We start from the raw sequence: 20,646 nt of genomic DNA, 5'->3' as shown, positions 1-20,646 counted from the left end.
ATAAGATGTTAGGCTTTTTAAAGGCTTTTTTTGTAATGACATTATACAAATTGGATGTCCTGTCTTTCAGATGTTTGACTGGCAGCTTCTACTAAGAGGGAAACAAACGATGCAACATCAAGTCACAGTAGGATGTAAATAAAAAACAAACAGGCAAGCAAAAAAAAAATCAAGGAAACCTTGTGATATTTCCTGCCATACTGTTTTCTGTTCTACCTGAAATTTCTTACTGTTTTCCTGTGGGAATGAGGTTTAGCATGATTGTGCTGTCTGTCTGTATGTCTCTCGGTATGCCTTTCAATTTCAGTGACATTTGGCAGAGAGGTAATGGTCTGAAGGATACGATGTTTTCACAGTTCTCATAAACACAGGTGGTTCTGCGCAGGAGGCCAACTCAAGTGCATCAACTGGGAAGGAGCCAGGGTGGGAATCTCACACACAATTAGGCAGCAGAGTATTCAAGTGATAAAGTCTTGCCAATGCAATATGCCAATCACAGATAAAGCTCAAGAATGTATACCTTCTTCTGTACAAAAACAGTCACCTCAGAAAAATATATCCTTGGGAAATTTGGTCTGCCTAGTCCTGATACTCAGGGATCTGCTTGCTCCCTGACTTTTTGAAATGTTTTATCCACTTAGGTGACTCATGGGGACAAGGACCGTCTCTTAATAGACGTCTGTACCTAGCACAGTGAGTACCAGTCTCAGCTGAGTCAAGGGCCCTTCCACAGCAAAGGCAATTAGGCACTGATGGAGCCTGCTTGCTATGAAGCAATAATACTCAGATCAATCAGGTCAATCACTAATCTTCCTTTTCTTCTCTTAGATACAGATAATGGAGATTCTGCCTTCCATTACTCCTCTGGTATTAGTAAGAATTATTTATTAGAACGGGAAATGAAAAAGCTAAAGATGGGACTGAAACTCATTCCAACATAGTGGAGACTTTGATTCTTCTTTAAGTCTCTTGTACCAGACTTAATGCACAAAGAAAGGGTGAAGTCAGTGTCATGGGCTGGCAGTTGTAGCTTGTACCGCATTTGCTTGGAAGTAAGGGACCATAAAAACCAAGGGTGGAAGAAAACCGGGCATTCCTCTGTTCTCTCTTTACAGAGAGCAGCATGCATTCCCAAATGCATCTTGCCTTCATCCAACCATTGCAGTCACTAGTGTCAAAAGCTTTTGTTGTTGAGTTTTTACATGCAAAAAGAGTGTCTGGCTGCTGGAGCAGCCCTGCCAGCCGCCACCGCAGGCAGCACAGCTGGGAATGCCGCTGGAGGTCACAGCCTGCGGGTTGCCGCAGACAGCCCAGGCCCAGCTGCTGGGGTTTTTCTTGGCTATTTAGATACTCTGTTTGGTGTGGGGTGTTTCTCCCTGGACACAAGCACAGCAGAGAGCAGTGCCTCCTGTGTGCTGTCCTGTGTGCTGTCCCAGCAGCTCGTGTACACCTTCCTTCCCTGCATCACGGTCTTTCTTCCTTTCCAAACTAATTGCAGGCAGAAAGCAGTTACTTAAGCAGTATTGTTGGTAGGATGATCTCTGTGCTACTGACTTTTTCCGGGTACTGGGAGACCAAACAGGCCTTTTGTCTCCCGCTCAGCCCTGCCAAACACCACATTTGCCTTGTCACCCCAGCCCGTGGTGCTCCTCTGCCAGTGTTGCCGCCCTTTCTCTCCATTTCACTCCTCCCCACCTGCTCCTCTCTCCCAGGCTCCTTTCCCCACACAAGCCCCAGCTGATCCCCCTGCTCCATCTCCCCTTCCCAGCACAGCTCCCACTCAGTCCCCTTCCCGCCTGGACCAGCACTCAGCCTGCCGGCTGCCCTGACCTTTCAAAAGTGTGCCCTGAAAACATGCTCCCCTCCGCGTGTCGGCACAGCCTTCCATAAACTTTTGACCCTTGCTTAGCCCTCTGCCATCCCCTGGCAGAAACAATGGCAGGGTGACGCGCCTGGGTTTGGTTACCAGGGGCTGAAGCCTGCCAGGGAACGCGGTGTTGCAGCTCTGATTACACTTACATGGGAGAAAAATACTCTTAAGGTAGCAGCTGCCATTTTCTTCTTGTTTGCAGTTGTTTTCTAGGCTGTTTTTCTTTGATGTGTGGGTTTGTTTTTTGTTTTTTTTTTTCCCTATTATTTGTCTTTAGGTTGCTGCCCAGGAGCCAGCTGTGAAAGGTACATCCCTTGTAGCAGTAGCACAGGGTAGTGCTCCCCGAGCTGCATAAGAAGTCCCTGTTATGGGTGAAGGCAAGGAAGAGCACAGAAACAGAGAGGGGTGGCTGCAGTCTTTTGGGGAGAGTGGGGAGGAGACAGAAGGAGCAAGTCCGTGCGTCTAAACCAGAGACTTGATGGAAGAAATGATGCTTTCCCTGATTCCAGGCAGCAGAAAAAAATCCCTCCCCAATAGAAGGTTGTACAGGATGCTGCCCATTGCTTTTTTCCTCCTAGTAAATCAGTGACTTTACAATGAGCTCCAGTGTAGCCTTCAGTGCTCTAATCAGTACTTGCTTTTCTTATTTTCAGCACATCATTCTCCCACTGCATTTATCCTCTACATAATTTGCAAGCTTCAAAGCCTTGCTTAGAAAACATTTTTAAAAGTGCTATCCTTTCACATAATTTATTTCTAGAACAATAGTTTTCTTTTCAGCTCCTGCCACCTTACTGTATCAGCCTCAACTGTCCTTCTCAATTCCAGCTCTTAACTGTATATTCCACCATTTTTTTCCACCTTTTTACAAGGTCCATGTTATTTAAGTGAAAAATAGTTGAGGAACGGATGGTGTGCTCTACAAGATGTTGCACTGAGTGTAGTCATACTGCAAAAGGGCTGGTTAAATGGCGAAAAGGCAATAGCATCATTCTTCCGAGGGAAATTAGCTAGCGAAGATATGTTTAGATGCCTAAGATAATTGGTAATCTGCAGGATTTCTCTGAGACCATTCGAAAGCTGGGTTTCACTGGATCATTCTTTAGAAGGAAATAAAAATAAATCCCTCAGTCTCAGAGGTCCCTTCTGTATAGAAATGTCATGCCTCACATCTTTGGCATGAGGTTTGCTCCTTTGGCCCCTGTCTCTTCTGTGCATGCAGCTGGCCTCACGCATGCTGCTCCATCACTGTGCCAGCTCACCTGCCTGATTTGCCTCCTCCCCAGTCAGACCAGCTGCACTGGTGGGCAGCATCTTGGAGTGGGAGACAAGCTGCAGCGACTCCTGGCCAGCAGCCTGGTTTGGAGGGCCCTGGTCTCAGTACAAGCTAATGTTAGCATCTGGAAAAGATGAGAGATCGTTCTCTGTCACTGATGTTGTCCAAGTGATCAATCTGAGCAGATGACAAATGAGCATTCAACAAATAAGGGGGGAGTCTGGTCTCTAACATAAAGTATTTTGCTGGTTACTTATAATCCAGTACTCCATTACATGGTCTCTGTAAACAGGAGCTCACCAATCCACTGGCTACATGTTTTAGGAGTTGTGGGAACCTGGGAAGAGCATATGGTTCATGTGGCATATGTGTGTATATATGCACATTCTACATGTGTGTGTAGTATGTGTGTTTATGTGGGTACTGTGTGTATTATAGTCAGCTATAATAATTTTTTTCAGTTCTTTGAGACTGGTAACCTGTGCATACTCAGGTGGCTTCTTTACCACCCCTCAACCATTGCTTTGCTTATCTACACATCTCATTTAGGAGGTAAAAATTGGACAGCTATTTATCTAGTTGTTTTATTTTGTTTTGGGTTTAATCATAAGTGATTTGATTGAACTGCTCCTCACACCTTCTTGACCAAACTCCTGAAGTTTTGGTGTGCCCCTTTATCCCCCTGTCCCTGTTCCTTCCCCCTCTTTAACCAGTCCATTCATGGGAAGGCTGAAGTCTGGATAAGGTGCCTCTCTGCCATCAAAGTCCTTGACGTAGACCAAACTGATAGTGAGATGGAGCTTGTGGTTTCTTCCTGTCCAGCATATATCCTTCCTGCAAGCACCAGTTTGAATACATATATTCCAATAAAAGAAAATTTTTTTAGTTCCTTCTTTCTTGGACTCTGGCACTGCTTCCCTTAAAACCCATTGCTTCTTAGCTATTGTAGATGTTGCCAGGCAAAAGCCATGGAGAGACCAACAGGCCCCTTGCCCATTGCCTCCCTCCCACCACCCTTGCAGTCAGCTGGCACCCCGGGGCTGCCCCAGGCTGCAGAGCTGGGGCAAGTTTGCCACCCCCTTCAGGTGGTGAGAGGGTTGATGCCTTGATACTCCTTTTTTCCATCTGTACCTACAGCATTGCTGAGGAAGAAGAACTGGCCTCATTGCTCTGTGGAAATAGAAGTGAAAAGACTCAATGACTCTTGAGGTTGTCTAAGTTGCCTCTGTCTGAGTGGCCTGGATGAAGAAAGGGTAATAGCCACAAGCATGCTGCTGAATGCCCTTAGTGAGTGGATCTTTGTGAGGAAGGCTAAAGCCAAGGAAGGAAACACATGCCTCTCCTTACCCAGGTTTAAAGCCCAAGTGGCCATCAGCTTCTCCCGCTCTTGTGCCAGCGCAGCAAGCCATAGTGCCCGCAAGCCCAGTGGTATCCTGGTTTTCCCCTGGGGCTGCCCAGCAAGACAACAAGCTTGGATTTCATTTGAAACCACATCCACAGGATGTTTCTTGCTGTTACAAAAAAGCCAGAAAGCTCCAGAATATCTCTATAACATAGATCTAGACTGCTTTGTATTTACAGTTGCTTCACTTTGAAGGTGAGGCTGACTCAGGACTTCCTGCGCTTGACTTGGCAAAGCCCACCAGCTTTTACAGCAGGGCTGTGCCTCATGCCTCATGCCTCAGCCCCTGAGTATTTGTCCACTTCACTCCAGATACATATCCCTGCAATGCAGATTATAGTTGGGACACATTGTTATTTGTTTCTTTTCTACCTGGAAAAATATTTTTCTTTTGTCATCTACAGAAGCAGTTACTGTCTTTTAGTGACATTTTGAAACACAAGTTGATTCTGCAGACAGCACAGCACACAGCATTCAATGTTTGAACTGTCTATTTAGCTCCATCCAGACACTATGGCCTTGAAATGAAAGTGTTACACCACAGCATAAACACACTGCAGAGAAATAAGACTAATTCTAGTTACTGGATTTAACAGATTATGTTTACAAAGTAGTTGTTTGATTCTTTTCATTTCTTGTCACACCCTATTCCATTTAAACTTGATATCCTATTTTTTAACAGAGCAGATGCCACAGCTTTAATGACTGAGACACAGTATCTCATTATCCTAAAAAAAAAAAAAACCAAGACAAACCCAACAAAAAGTTTGCACCTGATTGTCAACTTTCGTGAGAGAACTTGAAGACAGAGCAGGAAAGTGCAGTCAGGTTCAGGAACCTGATGAGGAATACAGAGAAATGTTAAATAAATTATTATTTGTGCATTATTAAAAATAACAGTCACAGTTTTATAGCTCCTCTCAGATAATGAACTCAAAGCCATTTATAATTAATTTCACAACACCATGTAGGTGAAGGAACTATGCCAAGTTGTTTTTATGAGCAAAGAGCTGAGAAGTGAAGTGTTTGAAGTCATGTAGACACCCCCTTGAATAGCACCAGGAAGTTTTCCCCCAGGGCACTCTGCCAGGTAAGGAAGGTGGGCAGGCATCCATCCTGGTTGATTTGCCAGCTTTTAAGCTGCTGGAGCTGGGACAGTCTGTCTGTCCTGGGTTTGGCTGGAGTCTGGCCCAATGGGGTCTTGAGACTTGCCCACTGAGGCGCTGACCCAGCATCACTGACTCCGTGGGATACAGGCTGCACAACTCATCATCCCAAAGCCTGGAGTTGCCAAAAAGCCATTTCACAGTGCAGCGCTGTGACAGGGCGCTGAGGGCTCCTGTCACTGTTGTTGAAGCCTGAAAAATTTTAATACTGCACAGAAGGGAAAAGACCACAACGTGCAAATGCTGGTTTAACTCATGGGTGGGGGAGCTGCAACTGCCAAGACTGGACGCTGCTGTGCCACGTGCTGACAGGAGGCAGTAGGGCAGTATTTGTCCAATCTGCTGACATGCAGTGAGAAATGCTGCTTAACCCAATGAGAAAATTAAAATCCTACCCCAAATGATGTTCCAACATGGTATATTCCAAAAAAGCCCAATGACATTTACTGGCATACTGACAATAACACAAAGGTTACACATAACTCAAGCGAGTATTCTATCAGAGCTGGTCAACTGTGCAGCCCAGATTACTTCCACTCTTGTAGTCTGGGTTGCAGAGAGTGCTGTGGGAAGCAGTATTTTGGGAAACGGCACGGCTAGAGAATCTGAGCCCCGTGAACCCAGGAGAGCGTGACTTGCCCTCCTTCCCCTGCCCTGCTTGGGTTTGCAAATGACAGATGTTTCTTTTTTCCCAGCTTTCAGCCTTATTTAATTTCTCATTGGCAATTGAGTCAAATTGCACTGTATCCTATGACTGTGTTCCTTATGTGATATGGTATCCTATGACTGTGTTCCTTATCAGGCAATGGCAATCTTTCTGTGAAACAGCACTTCTAAATATTTCCTTACATTATCATCCTTGCCTAGATGAAGGTATGCTGCAGTCGGTACCTTCTGCACCTGCTCACTGCATTGCGCAGGGAGCAGCAGTGAGGTCCTGGAGGCACAAAATGCTATTTTTGGTTCTATTCTTTAAATGTGTATCTTTTCCCCCTCCTCCTAAAATTGTGTTTATTGTCAAGTAATGCTTCAAAGAGGCAATGAATTTTTGCATTTAAAACACTACCGCAGAAAGTGGTGGGCTTTCTTGATAAAGAGACAGGTAGGAAGAACCTGTTCCATTTAAAATCTCTGAAAAAAAGATCCTAGCAAATTATCGTTGCTTCCTTCTTGGTTTTGTTTTTATTTAAGCTATTCCAGAGTCTTGTTGTGCCTTTATCAGGCAAGAGATGCATGGAAGTTGCCTCCAGCATTGGGCTGTGAAGGGCCCAGGGAGTGTCAAAGAAGAGGATGATCATGACCCTTCTCCTGGGGTCGGTGGGCTTCTTCCAGGAGGCGATATCTGGACAGTGAAAACAAGTGATTTGCTATTCAGATAGTGGTAGAAAGGCTGTCAGGACTCCAGCTGCTGATGGATGAACTGTGGTTCTCACAAGGGTTTGTACATTTAGTGACTGTGAGTTTTAGCTGCACTAAATATAAGGTTTTCTTCCTCAAATCACCATCCTTTTCATAGGAAATATTTTGTTAGCTCTTGTCCTCAGGCTTCTACTGACTTGGGGGTCAAATACGCTACAAAAACTGCCCATAAAATGGACTATATGAAGATTTAATGAATATTGTGGTGTTCTTAATAATCTGGTGAATAGTTGACTCTTATCTCTATGTGTACGTGGAAGAACACAAAGCGAGGGAAACTGTGACGAGTAATGGCCATATGAATAGTTTATTTGACACAAAACTGTTCTGTATCTTGATAAAAATCTTGTGTCTCTATGAAAGCAGAAGTTCCTGAGGCAACAGAGTTTGCCTCTAGGGCAATATGCTTTTTTCTTATCTTCATTTCTAATTTCCAGCAACAGTCTTATTTACTCTATCAGAATTCATCATTAATAATCACTTGTCAGGAGTTTCTGACTCTACCAGCAATTATTTTGCCATTCTGCATTACACATTTCCAGAGTGAACAATAGACTATATATTCCATATTTGTAAGAAAGATATGGCAAGAAAACGTTTATGTTTTTGTGAATAAACAGAATGGATGTAAGATCTGAACAGCAGAATGATGTACAGGTTTGGGAAATTATTGCATTTTTACCAAGTGAAAAATGATAGTAGGATTAGAAGGGAAATGTTAGTTACAAGATGATATTCAAAAGAGGTATTTTTATACCCATCAGGGAGCCATACAGGGTTTATGCAGATTTGACATTTTCTTCTTTCTTCTCTATTTGTATCTGGAGCCCAGGGTGAACAGTCTCCTTTTTGTTTGCTCTCTAAATATCTTTGTCTGGGCAGCTGTTTATTTAGGCCTTGTGAATAAATAAAATGAAGAGGACCTCCCGCGTGATTGAAAAAGAAATGATATTTTCTGAATCCCAATTTTCCATTTGTGGTTTAAGCATTATCTTACTTAGACAAACAAATGGCCTCTTCTCCCTTCTCATGAGCATATTAGCTTTTCACTTGCAAAAGCTGCAGCAAGTGAACTTTCCTGACATTAATGGTTGATGACAGCGGGCGAGGGAAGATGCTGCCTTTGTCCGAGAGGAGGAGAAACGCTGTGAGCCCAGCGCGCCCGCAGCGCTCTGGCTTCCTGTACAGCTTTTATTCTCCCAGTGCTTGAGAGTGTTACTGAAGGAAATCAGAGACAAAATCCTTTAAGAGTTCAGTCTTGTCACCCCCCGCACAGTGCCTCTCATCATCACTTAAGGAGGACTATTCACGCAAAAACCCCAGTGCTAACCGGGTGCAAGCATTGAAAAAGGGGGTCAGCTGACAGAAGATGCATTAATTTATAATAATAATAGCAGCAACAATCCTGTTAGCCTTATTTCACACGTATGGAAATGGAGGCATGGAAAAGCACAATGTGCTGAAGCTGGGAATACCAGCTGGGGCTGGGTCATGGGTGCTCCCCTTCCCAGGTCTCTCTTCTAATGACTAGACCAAATTGTACCATCCTAACATGCAATTGCTACCTGATATTCTTTACTCAGCATTATAACTTTTCAGGAGGCCTCAGACAGCTCTTTGAGGTTCAGGTATCCTCACTGACCCCCAGTCATATTTGCACTGCCTCTTGAGGAGCACCAGGCAGTTGAACATTCCTCAGCTGGCAGCTCAGCAGCTGTCTTTGTGTGATCTAGCTCACCCGAGCCCTTTTTCACACATTGACATGTTTGAAGGCTGCCATGCTACCTGCACCCTGTACCAATGTTCTAGCTCCTGTTCCTTTCAGACAGTCCAAGCCTAGGGAGGAAGGAGGGGAAGAGGAAAAAATCATAGAGACAATGTGTCATGCTGCTGTGCAATGACAGGAAAGATGCTAGTTATTTTAAGGTTGAAAGTGCTAAGTGTGTCAGAAGTCCTGAGCATCTTCAGCACCTGTTGCCCTAAGTGGGAGCAGAGACACTCAGCTTCTCCCAGCTGATGCTAAGCGCTCAGCAGGATCACCCTGATAATGAGCTCAGACAAATCCATGCTCCTTGGCTGTCACAACATAAGGAGACATGAGAGCTGTGGAACAGAAAGTGGAATGGACACTGTGGCTTCACCAGCCATGGGAGAAGCCTGGGAAAACCCTATGTTTTTATTTAAATCATAAAAACACTCTGTGAACAACACTACCCCATGGCTGTGAAAGCTGAACAACACTTTGAAGCTCCAGTCTCCAGGGGTCGTGTGGGTTGTGGGCCCTCCTTGGCTGGGTGGCTGCTCCATCCAACCCCCCTCTCTGCCCCATGCCAGGGACCAGCCAGGGCAGAAGCTGCTGCTGCTGGGGAGAGGCTACCACAGCAGTCAGCCAGAGCGTGTGAGTGGTGAGAGAGCAAACGGATAAATCAGGACTCTTCACCATGACAATTTGTTTCCACTTATCTCTTCAGGACTTCCTACTCCTTTTTTGCTTCTTGCCAGCTAAGAGGGATGTGCAGGTGATGGGGAGGTGAGGGTGCTGATTTTTAGGTAGGTCTGGAAGGACTCTTGTGTTTACTGTGTCCTCATTAATGCTCTTGAGGAGCACATTTCTGGCAGACCAAAGTACTTAAATAAGCACCACTTCAGTGCTATTCAGCACATATTCTTAATATTTGAAATTAGAAATAAACTTTCAGTTCTTCTCTCTGATCCAGAAGATATTTGGTGGAGCAATGTTGTTATCAGCTGGCTTCTGTCAAGATCTGCCTGCTATTTTACCTTCCTCCAACATTATCCAGGAGTTTAGTCACCCCAGTTTCTTCTCACCTGTACTGTGCTGTCCCTATGCTGAGAACATGACCTATGTGCAACTGCTCAAAGCATGCTCCAACCTTTCACACTCCAGCCCTCTCACATTTCATCTCTTTCATGCTCCATCCTGTTCCCTCCTGCCAGAGGGAACTGATTGCCACATGGCCTTCAGCAAGTCTCCTTGCTCCAGCAGGAGCCCAAGGTACCTGTCTGTGTGTCTGCAGCTTCCCCTAGCCAGATGAATATTTGATAGAGTATGGAAATGACTCATGGTGATGACATTTAACATAGTTAGCAAGACACTATATCTGTGAACTTGCCAGTCTTATGTCCTATTTTCAGTACAATCCTTTCCTTCCTTTATCTCTCCATCCTTTCTGATACTGTTTATGGTTTTTGTCCCCCAGCACCTCTGCAGCATGGTGCCATGTTAAGATCCCTTCTCCCCAGCATCGCTCCCTTCATGGTTCTTAGATGCTTGTGGTTTGATGCACTCCCTAGCTGTCAGCTGGCTTGTGTTCAACTGTCCGCTGTCATGCAGGGCTACATAAGCAAAGCTCCTGCTAGTGGTACAGACCTTTCACCTTATCTGGGTCCTTTTGTGCCAGGTCCAGTCCACTACGGTGGTGTGTGCTCATGTCATGGGAGCACAGGATCCCCTTGGACAATGTCAGCTCCACTGTAGGAAGCACAGATGCACAACCTTGTGCTTGTCCAGGGACCTCCCGTGCCATCTGAAGCTGGTGGGCTGGCCACCGCCAGGTCCAGCTTATTGTTTGTGACATGCAGGGTCACAAGTGGAAAGCTATGGCATAGTGCTGTACATGCACAGTGAACATGCACTGCGGAGGAGATGAGTCTGGAAGGTGTCCAAAGAGCATGTCTCATGCTTAGCAGGAGTTATTTGGCAGGGCTGCTATGAATATATCAGGGAAGATTATTCTAAAGAATCTCTATTGTCACCATACATTTTAGAAATTGGAGAGATTTAAAATGTTCTGGGGTTTCCAGTGTGTTAGAGCAGGAAGGAGTGGAGATGATAGATAAAAGTAAATACTGCTCATGTCTACTGTTGTGATCTTCTCCTAAACCTCCAGAACATAGGAGAAGGACATCAGATCAAATACAGGTTATCAAGCTCAAAAATGATGTAATTCCTATTAGTCAGCATGATCAATTAAATTAATTTAATTTACTTTCCAAATGTGTGCATAGGACACAGAGGAGAAACTACACTTATTATTCATTAGTGACTCCTAGGCTGCTTGGTAGCTCTGATCAAGTGTCTGATCCAGAGGTGGATTTCACAGTGATCAGAATGATTCCTGTTTTCAGCTCACTTTTAAGAAAAAAGCTTAATTTTTGCAATCATTATTCCAGAAACTAAAGGCATTTCTTACTTCAGCCGTCATGTGCCAGCCCACTCCAGCCACATAGCTAAGTGGGCTGTAACTCCCAGGAAAGGGTTACAGCTCCCTTTCTTGTGCCAGCTAAGGGAAGTGGCAGCAGCCTCCTGAGCCTTTGGGAGCTATGCAAAGCCCCGGGGCACCCATGTCCTCTCAACAACTTTCTTTTAAAGGTAAGACAAGCCTTGAAACAATATCCTGGGCTGTCTGTTGAGGTTTTTATCATGTGTCTCTTTAGCTGCTTAAAGCTTAATCAAAACCTGACTGGAGGTGCTATATTCTCATAATGAAGCTTATCCATGTAAGAGAGCAGCTTTGAGGGTGGCTGGGAGCACCGCAGGGTGGTTGGTTTCTTCTTGCCCGGTGAGATGTGCTCAGACTGAGAGTGCTCACCTTTCTCAGCAGCTATGAGGGGCTGGCATATCTGCTCCTCCTCTGCCGTAAGCAGTTTCATCACCTATGTAGAGATGAAAACACTGGTACAAAACCCTGACATCAGGATTGATGAGAAAAGAGTTGTCCTACCACAGGTATAATCAACTGATGGGAAGCACACCACTGACTGCCTGCTGGGCATATGTGTGGAAAAAAGAGCATAAAAGAAGCGCTCATCTTTCTTGTATCTAACTCCTTTGCTATTGTTAGAACAAAATTGCTATACTCAGCAGGTCTGGCAATACGAACTCCTGAGGGGGCAGAAAAATATTATGACCATGCCTAGCACTGACTCTCAAACATGCACGTCACAAAGGCAAGGATAGCTCCCATGTGGCAGCATGACGTTCCTCTGCACTCTGTGGACCCCTTAAAGACCAACAGATTTATGTTAAACCACAAACTATTCGAGGCCTGTTAAACTACCTGCTGTGCTGTTTTAAACCTGAGCTAAAGTAGGACTTCCACAGGGGGAAGAATTTATAGTCTGTATGTCTTAAAGTTGCATGTAACAAGAGCGTTTATTTTTCCTCAGGATGCTTGAATTGACTCGTATGGGTAAAGGTTGTCTGCTTGCATGTGGTTATAAATGTTATTGTGCTGCAACAGAACTTAATCTTGGAAAAGTCAACTGTTGCTATGTGAAAATCTCAAAGAGACTCAGAGGTGCCTCTTAGTATAACATGAAAATATTGTTTCCAATCCAAATAACACTTTGCAGGTTTTCTCTTACTCTTCCTCGTTCAAGAGATTTGTGCCCAAATTACCTTGTTTGCCCAAAAATGACAGGCATTTAGCCAGAAAGGAATTTGCTTACAATGCATGTTACTTTACATCCTGTCATTGACTTATGACACAGGACAGTAGGATCCACCAAGATAACATGATATGAAGTTACAGGTGATGATGTGACTTGAGTCATGGGCTACCCCAAGGTACAACTCTCCCTACTTTTCAAAATCAAATATCTGTCATTACTCAGGCTTTGTTTCAAGTTTGTTTTTTTTTTTTTAAGTTTTTATCTAACAGGAAGAGCACCTGTTCTGGTGATGTTTTATTTTAAAGGTTTTACAGCATTTGAACCTTCAGCTGAATTAGAACTACTCTGCAAGACTGCTGAGTGTGTCTAACTTTTTCTTTAAAGATTATGTTGTATTCAGGTAGACAGTATGAGACTTCTCACATAATGCCAGTGGTTTGAAAGTTTCCGAGCTTTCCTTGTAATTGCTTAAAAATTAATGTTTGATAAATATATACATATCTGCTAATAAAGATTATCAGAGTTGTGGCTGCAAAGTATAAATGACCTCAGTTATTTATAAGTAGACACATTATGTTTATTTACCATTAATTTTCTATATTTTGCAAATATACATATATCCCTGCAAAATAGGATCTCCCATTCTACCTACCTTTCCCAGTCTCCACATAGACCGGGTCTAAGGAACTCTTGGAGAGTTATTTCCTTCACTTTCTACAGCTACTGCCTGGTTTGAAGATACAGGCTATTTGTGGATATCTTGAACATATATAGTTACGATATCCCTATATTAGACTGCAGAGATTTTTGGTATATGACCTTGGCATGGCTTGTGGTCCTCTGCTTACCAGCCTGCCTTCCCAGGATTTATGCTGAGTTTCAAATCTTGTGTTCATCCAAGTAGCTACCATTTAATACCATAATAAATGCTTGGTAATGACACAGCATTTTAAGCCTCTCCCTTAGACATTGCAGGATTACAGGCAGAAGTCAGAAGCTTTCAAAGTTTTTCTACTGAGCCTCCCATATCGGTATCTCTGGAAGACCCAACAATTACGTCCTTAAAAGCTAGGACAGATACATGCATCTGTTTTTGTTCTACCGATAAAAAAAAATAAAAAAATCAGTGACTACCTATTTTAGAAGATAGTGGTTTTAACTGAAGCCTGAACTGTTGGTGTATGGTAAGCCACAGGAACAAAAATAGTCTAGGGTTATGTTCCTAAATTAGCTTTGGCGTGATAGATCATATACAAATGGACCAGACTCTCTTGATCGAAGTTTTTATGACCCTTGGTTAGGAAGATCTAAATTTATTGTATGAAAGGATTAATTAGTTAATGTGTAATAGCTTTAAAGGTGCTTGGCATTATTACAGAATATTGGCAAAATATGGAACTGATATATTATGGGTTGTCAAATACCAAAGCTAAAATGTTTAATTTTGGCAACTACTTTATGGTTGCATAAACTGAACAAGCTGAAAAGGAGATTAAATTGCTGGGCTGGTCTATTTGCTGGAACCAAATTTCCTGGCTCTTAATGAGTTTGCCCTTTCCATAGTGCTGTGCTGAGCTGAGCAAGGGTTGTGTCCTGCTGTTTCTTCTTGCATCTCATTTCTAATGGCTTCAAGACTTATCTTTGAAGCAATATAATTGGTTTCACCAGCAATCCCTGTCAAAAAGCAAACAGGAAATGGGGAAAAACCCCATGTTTGTACCTGCTGTTATATTCACATACACAGTTAAACATAATGCATTATGTGTCGGGAAGAGAGCTTATTACTATAAATTAGTTTGATTTTTTTTATTTTTTTTTTTTACATATTCTATACAGATCTAGTATCTAACTAGGAAGTCTTTTTCAGCTAAACCTTTATGACCCTTTTGCAAACTAAACATAATAAGGGAGAAGGCTGTGCACTAGGCAATTGCTGTAACTAACTAACAGAAAGGAGAAGGTAAATACAGTTGTTGTAGTTTTACCTGGCTAGCAGCAAAATACAACACTGTCCGTTCACCCTCCCCCCTCCTGGGGATGGGGGAGAGAATTAAAGGGATAAAGGGAAAAGAGACTTTGGGTTGAGATAAGACAACAGTACTTGCACAGATCATTCAGTTATTCAGTGTAATTCAGGGTATGTTCATGTGATAGTTTTGCAATAAAAACTGCTTTGTCTCATGACGTATTTCCCTGATTTTAACCTGCTCACAGATGCTTCTGAGCACTTGCAGCTCCTGAGCACTCCCGAACTCTGAAAACGTGAATAGGGAAATTAGTAACAGAACTATTTTACCAGCACAGGAATTCAAATGCTATTGGAGAGTGGCTGGAAATGCAAGTCTGTCTATGACTTGACTATCAGGGTTTCTTGGCTTTTGATTCATTCATATTCTAAGGCACAAACAGAAACTTAGTTTTGTTTTTATTTATAGAGAATGCATTTTGCATTCTGCATCTGCCATCTGCTCACTTGTTCCCAGTGATGGCTGGGATGTCAGTAAAATACTACTCTGTGGCCCACAGAGCTTGGTGGTGAAAAACTGCAATGTGTGTACACACAGGCATCTGCTGGGAACTGGAAGTCTGCAGCTGCCCTAGACCTTAAATAAATTCCAACAAGCAGAGAAAATTGTGTGAGCTGCCTCTTACCCCAGCCCTCTGATGAAAGCTCGCCCTTTCTTTGACTGATTCCACAGTGGCTTCGTGCCCCACTTTTTATATTGCTGTGTTCAACATGAAATGTCTCCCACCTGGAAAAATGTTAAAATGGCAATGTGAGCCTGCCTCTGGATTAGGTGAGGAATTGAGTGGGATCTCACAAAGCCTTTTACTCAGCTTATTATTTTCCTGGTAGGCAGATGCTTTCCCCCTGCACTTATCTTGAACTTGCATTTCGGACTGTCCCGTTCTGTCCCTGCTGAAGGGGCACAGCTGGTACTTGCCTGTAAGTTTTCATAGCAACTGCTTCCTCCTGTTCGGGGTAAAACGGCATGTCCTAGTTTAGACATGTGGGTTGGTGCAAAGGGTTCTTCTAAGCTCTCTATTTTGTGCCCTCTATGGTAGGGAAACAGTGTATTTGGTCAAAAACAACCACCACAGATGTTGGTGACAGCTCTGGTGACAGAGGCAAAGTAGGTATTGCCTAAAGGAGGCAAAATGGCCATGGTCCTACTCAGCTGTGGCAGATCCTAATGATGGTTCAGCTGCTGGTGCTGGGGTATAATGAGAACCCACTGGTTGGGCGGGTAGAGAGGGGACATGAATGAGCTTGAAATCATCCGTCAGAAAGAAGACAAACATGTGGTAGTGAGAGATGAAATACAAAATCTTTCACAGAAGATGCTGTAGCTTCTTTGTACCTAAACTTGCTGCTGCTCTGGCAGGTAGTCGCTAGTCAAGCACAAACTGGGTTTGTTAAAAAAAGCTCTTGGCTTAAAACGTTTGGCCTGTGTCATATCAGAGATCAGACTGAATGACCCAAAAATCTCTCCCTCTAGCCTAGATAGGAAGCAATCAAAGAAAAAAACCATCCGCAACAACAGCAAAATGGGATCATTATCCAAAGTCTCACAGTGACTGAACTGGCACCTAATGGCAAACTGCTCCTTGCCCTGCCCAACAACCTCAGAGGATGCTTTTTGCAGCCAAAACGATCCACAACCCTTAACTGTGAATTCTGATTAATTTCAGCCGCAGTTTCGTGGCTGGTGCTGTGGCTGTAACATTTTGCAAAAGAATCAAAATCTGCTAATAACCTAACCCTTCATTATCAACTTTTAAATGGGTTCATCCATCAGAAAGACCCCATGTTGCAGATGAAATATTTCACATGGTTATGATTTAGCAGCAATTTAAGATTTATTAATGGTGTGAGGTAGATCAAAGGTTAAATTTTAGCCGCACTTAATCATTAACCAATTTAAAGATTAACAAGGTGATTCAGTGAAATATGTTATGATTAAAACAGCCAATTAATTACAGATTTGAGAATGGCAAAGATTCACACTAACTTACAAGGTAGCCTACGTTAATATATAGGTATATATGTATAAACACAAAATTACCTATAGGTAGAGAGGTGGGTAGAAGAGACCAAAAGTTCCCTCTTTCTCAAGTTTAGAGTGAACACTCACAATGCATCGGCGTTCCTCAACAGGTGATAATTGAGCCTCAAAAAGTCGGACTTCGCCCTGGCCTTTTCATCAACTTTGCCAGCAAGATGGTCCGTAAACCTCTTTGGTCTAAGGAGGCTGAGAGTCCCACCTCCAGGGAGATGCTGGACACAGCCCGCTGCGACCCAGGAGAGCTCAGTGGGCCTCGCTTGGGGTCGCTGTTCACAGGTCTGAAGTAACAGACTTTTGTCAGGTACTTTTCCATTTCAGCCAGACTCAGATGATGAAATGTTCTGGTGCCTTCTACTCACCCCCCTTTGGGTTCCAACTCAGGTACTGATGCGCCAGACTGTTCCAGCCCAGGTGCAGAGCTACCAGGTTGTCAGGAGGTGATCGACTGGGGAAAGCAGGACCCGGGTACTTATAAGGGGCTGCCTTAATGCTCGGATTCACCGCCTTCACAATCTGTTCCTGACTCACCCTAGGCTGATTAGAGGCCAAGGAGGGGAGGGACCGTACCAAGCCCCCAGCGACTCAGGAGTGGGGGGGCTGCACTACAGCAGCCCAGCGAGAGGCCAGGTTAAAAGACTGACTGGTGGTAACAGCCATGAACTGTACAGACCTTTCCTGCAGGGACATAGAAACCTCAAGACCTCCCAGAAATCTGCTTTGAGCTTCCTTCCAGGCAGCACTGTTGTGGACACCATCTCCCCTGTAGATTAAAATTGTGTTGTTCTTTCATTGTATTTTATTTTCTACTTCCAAGGGGCTTTATAAATGCTGTCTGGACATAGCTGGAGCTGTGCTACAGGTTAGAGGAAAAATTATTTCTATGTTACAGAAATGCTGCTTGCAATATTAAGGTCACACCGTCCTAACATGATCCTACCGCAGAGATGAATACAGATTCTGATGCACTGTGTTGTGCTATGTCGTCCTCAATTAACTGAAGGCGGTTTGCCCCAGGGCCTGCCGATTCATCTGCTCATTGGAGCTCGCACCGAATTAACATACGACAAAATCGAAAGATTCTTCCATGACAAACAGCCTGCTTATTCATCTGTTGTTTCATTGTGATGTGTTCTTATTACCACATTTGATTTAATTTGCAAGTGTGCTAGTTGTGAAAAAAATACTATCGTATCCTTGCTTTGAGGCATGAAAGGTCAACAAAGCAAGTAGCTGCTACCTTTCGGGGCAATCAAAATACACCATGTAAGATAAATTTGGAATGGCTTGCAGATGCTGCACATTAGGGAGCTAAAAAGGTTTTAATCCTTATTTAGGACTTTGTGTGTTTGTGCGTGGGGTGGGTTTTTTTTTTTTTAATAATTAATTTGCACAAGCATCTTGTGTAAAGGATTCCTTACTACACATGAGCCTTTTCCCTTTCAATCTCCACACATCCCCCAATATTGAAAGAATAACTATGTCAGACCTATGTTCTAAGGAGTGCTGTTTGCAAAAAAAGAAGAGTTATTCAGATCATTAACTTGAGTAGTGATCACAGTAAGTGGGATCTTACAAGCACCTAGGAGGAACTATTGAGCTGCCACACTGGATTAAAAACTGAAGTTGTATTACTAGCTTCTGTTCCAGTTCATGTAGAAATAATCTTATTTACTATGCAATTTTAAAAATACTTTGAGTTAAGAATATTAACATTCAAAAATTCTCAACAGTGGTCTTTAAACTGCCAAGAAAAACATTTTATTTTCTGGTAGCTTCCTAAGTTTAGCCCTGCCAACTGGAAATCAGCAGATCAAAGGAAGGAACTTCCCCATAACTTCTTCCTTTTTAGCAGAAAGTAAAATCTTATTTAGGTAATGAAAATTACCAATAACTAAGGTTCTCTCTTATTTAGTTTGTGACAAATTTCTGACACTATGAAGATCAATGTGGAAATGTTAAAATTTCCATTAAAGATGGTGCATCTATTCAGCCAATAATGCTTTTGCATTTCACATGTGACACCAGTTAATGATGGTGTTTCTAACCATCACCTAGAGACTGCTCTGTGGGGGTGCCTGTGGGTACACTTCTCTAAGCTCCCCAGCATCTGCCTTCACCAGCTACAACAGTTATGCAAAGATGAGGGTAGGGAAAGGAGAAATAATAAAAAGGAAGACATAATATTCATAAGCATGTTTAGGGTTGCTCCCTAAAACAAGATAATCCCTTAATATATCAGAGAAACATGAAAAGATTTTAAAGGCCTGTTTCAGGATGTGCCGTTTCAGAATGCCTTAACATCCCACATTGCTTAAAGGTCTTTTAAAAAGGTCAGTTTGGGAAATAATGCAAATTTATCCCTTTTAGTTAGAACACAAAGATATATGACAGAGAGAAAGTCTGTCTTTGTTGACATTAGTAGTATTCCTGTAGCACAGGTAACCACCCAATCAATGCCTTTTTCACAACTATTAGTACTCAACTCTGCAAGCTTCTAAATATCCTTTTCCCTCCTGGGTAGAGAGGAACTCACATATTTAGGCTATTTTGTACCAGTTCTGCAGAGTCTTTCAAAATACGTTAAGATTGCCAACTCTAATTTTCATGGCAATAAGGATGCAATTTTAACTTAGACAAACAAACGAGGCAAACCAGACAAACTGGAATGTATTTAATTCATATGGTACAACAAGGAATACAAGAACTTCTGTTTTACGTATGTATTTAAATTATTTTTAGATATTGTAGTTTTAAAACTTAACATTCAGTAAAAAAGTATACTATCAAAAGCCAAGTTTGAAGGCCAGTTAGGCAGTGATCTTACTCTGTGTTACCTGAAAGACTGTCACACAGGAATATTTAAAAACTTTTTCTGCAGAAAAGTCAGAAAAAAATCCTTTAAAATGTTCATTAATATTAAATGGAGACTGACTTGCTCATATACCAGACAACTATTTCAAAGTTGTCACACTGGCAGTATCCTGCCACTCCTATAATCTCTCATGTATGTAGCTGCAACATGTGTTCTAGCTGCACTTTAATAAGTAATATGTTTTAAGATGACAGAAACTAATTAGGACTCTTAAACCTTTCCTGCTAATCAAAGTAACACAGGCTTTGCCACAGGAATACATTAAGTATAGTTTATCTACTTTGACCTAGAATTTTCAAAAAGACGTATGAGACATTTTGCTCTGGCTGTTTTTACATAATAAAAAATATGTTCATCAGAGCATAGCAAAGTGCTGTTTTAACTGTTTGATGAGCTGTTGTGTATCAACATGGCCTGGAAATGCTTCTTCTGACTTCTGAGCAGCTGTATAACTCCTCTGAAGATCTCCAACCTGTAAGAAACACACAAACTAATTTTGTAAATCCAAGCACTGTAGTATTTGCATCACGTATTCTGTGCAGTACATTTCTGATGCTCACAAATGTTTAAACACAGCTGGTCCTGAGAGTGAACCTATACAACAGAGTCAGTATGGAGGCTTTTGAACTCAGGGTTATGTCCCCCTTACATCAAGGGATAAGAAGAAAAAGACAGAAATGTAATTTTAATGGGAGAGATGCTTCAAGACAGTAACTTCATATCCCATTCCACCTGACTTCTTGGAGAACAGACAAGGCACACCATGCCCAGAGCTTGAAGTGAGGAGGTATAAAAAATTGGAAGATTTGTTTTTAAACTCCACAGAAATGCTGCTGTATATACAGGCAAAACACAACTAGTCAGACCTCTGTAAAAGCTGCAACTCCATGTGATTTCCTGCTTCCTCAACAGAGAGGCACAACAGTGTTGGGGAGCTGATGATGCTGTTCTGCTGCTTTTAGAAGTATGTTTCCATATTGTTACCTACTTAAGAAACTTTATTTTTTCATAAATAGCCATAATGTTTTTGGAAGGAGGAAGCGTATGTAAGGAGAACGTCTCAGAAAGTGGGTTCAGCAAAAAAGAACTCAGATGTTTGGGAACACATCCAGTAAAAGTGATAGCTCCTGGGTGGAAAGGAAGAAGCTGTGGAAAGTGT

At 42.7% G+C, this 20,646-nt stretch overlaps 1 protein-coding gene across 1 annotated transcript in view; it reads right to left on the bottom strand.

The window, feature by feature from the left end:
- Positions 1-19,792: 19,792 nt before the first annotated feature.
- Positions 19,793-20,646, bottom strand: part of TTC8 (tetratricopeptide repeat domain 8) — a gene marked incomplete at its 5' end in the record, with an annotated part of 26,609 nt that continues 25,755 nt past the window's right edge. Inside the window, one exon of the mRNA XM_010073108.1 lies at positions 19,793-19,959. Within this exon, the coding sequence (XP_010071410.1) occupies positions 19,843-19,959 (117 nt within the window). The remainder of the gene's footprint in view (positions 19,960-20,646) is intronic.

This window comes from Pterocles gutturalis, unplaced genomic scaffold, assembly GCF_000699245.1.
Source record: "Pterocles gutturalis isolate BGI_N339 unplaced genomic scaffold, ASM69924v1 scaffold1597, whole genome shotgun sequence".
Taxonomy (NCBI): domain Eukaryota; kingdom Metazoa; phylum Chordata; class Aves; order Pterocliformes; family Pteroclidae; genus Pterocles; species Pterocles gutturalis.
Note: the sequence above shows the minus strand (reverse complement) of the source record. Positions and strands in the feature narration are given on the sequence as shown.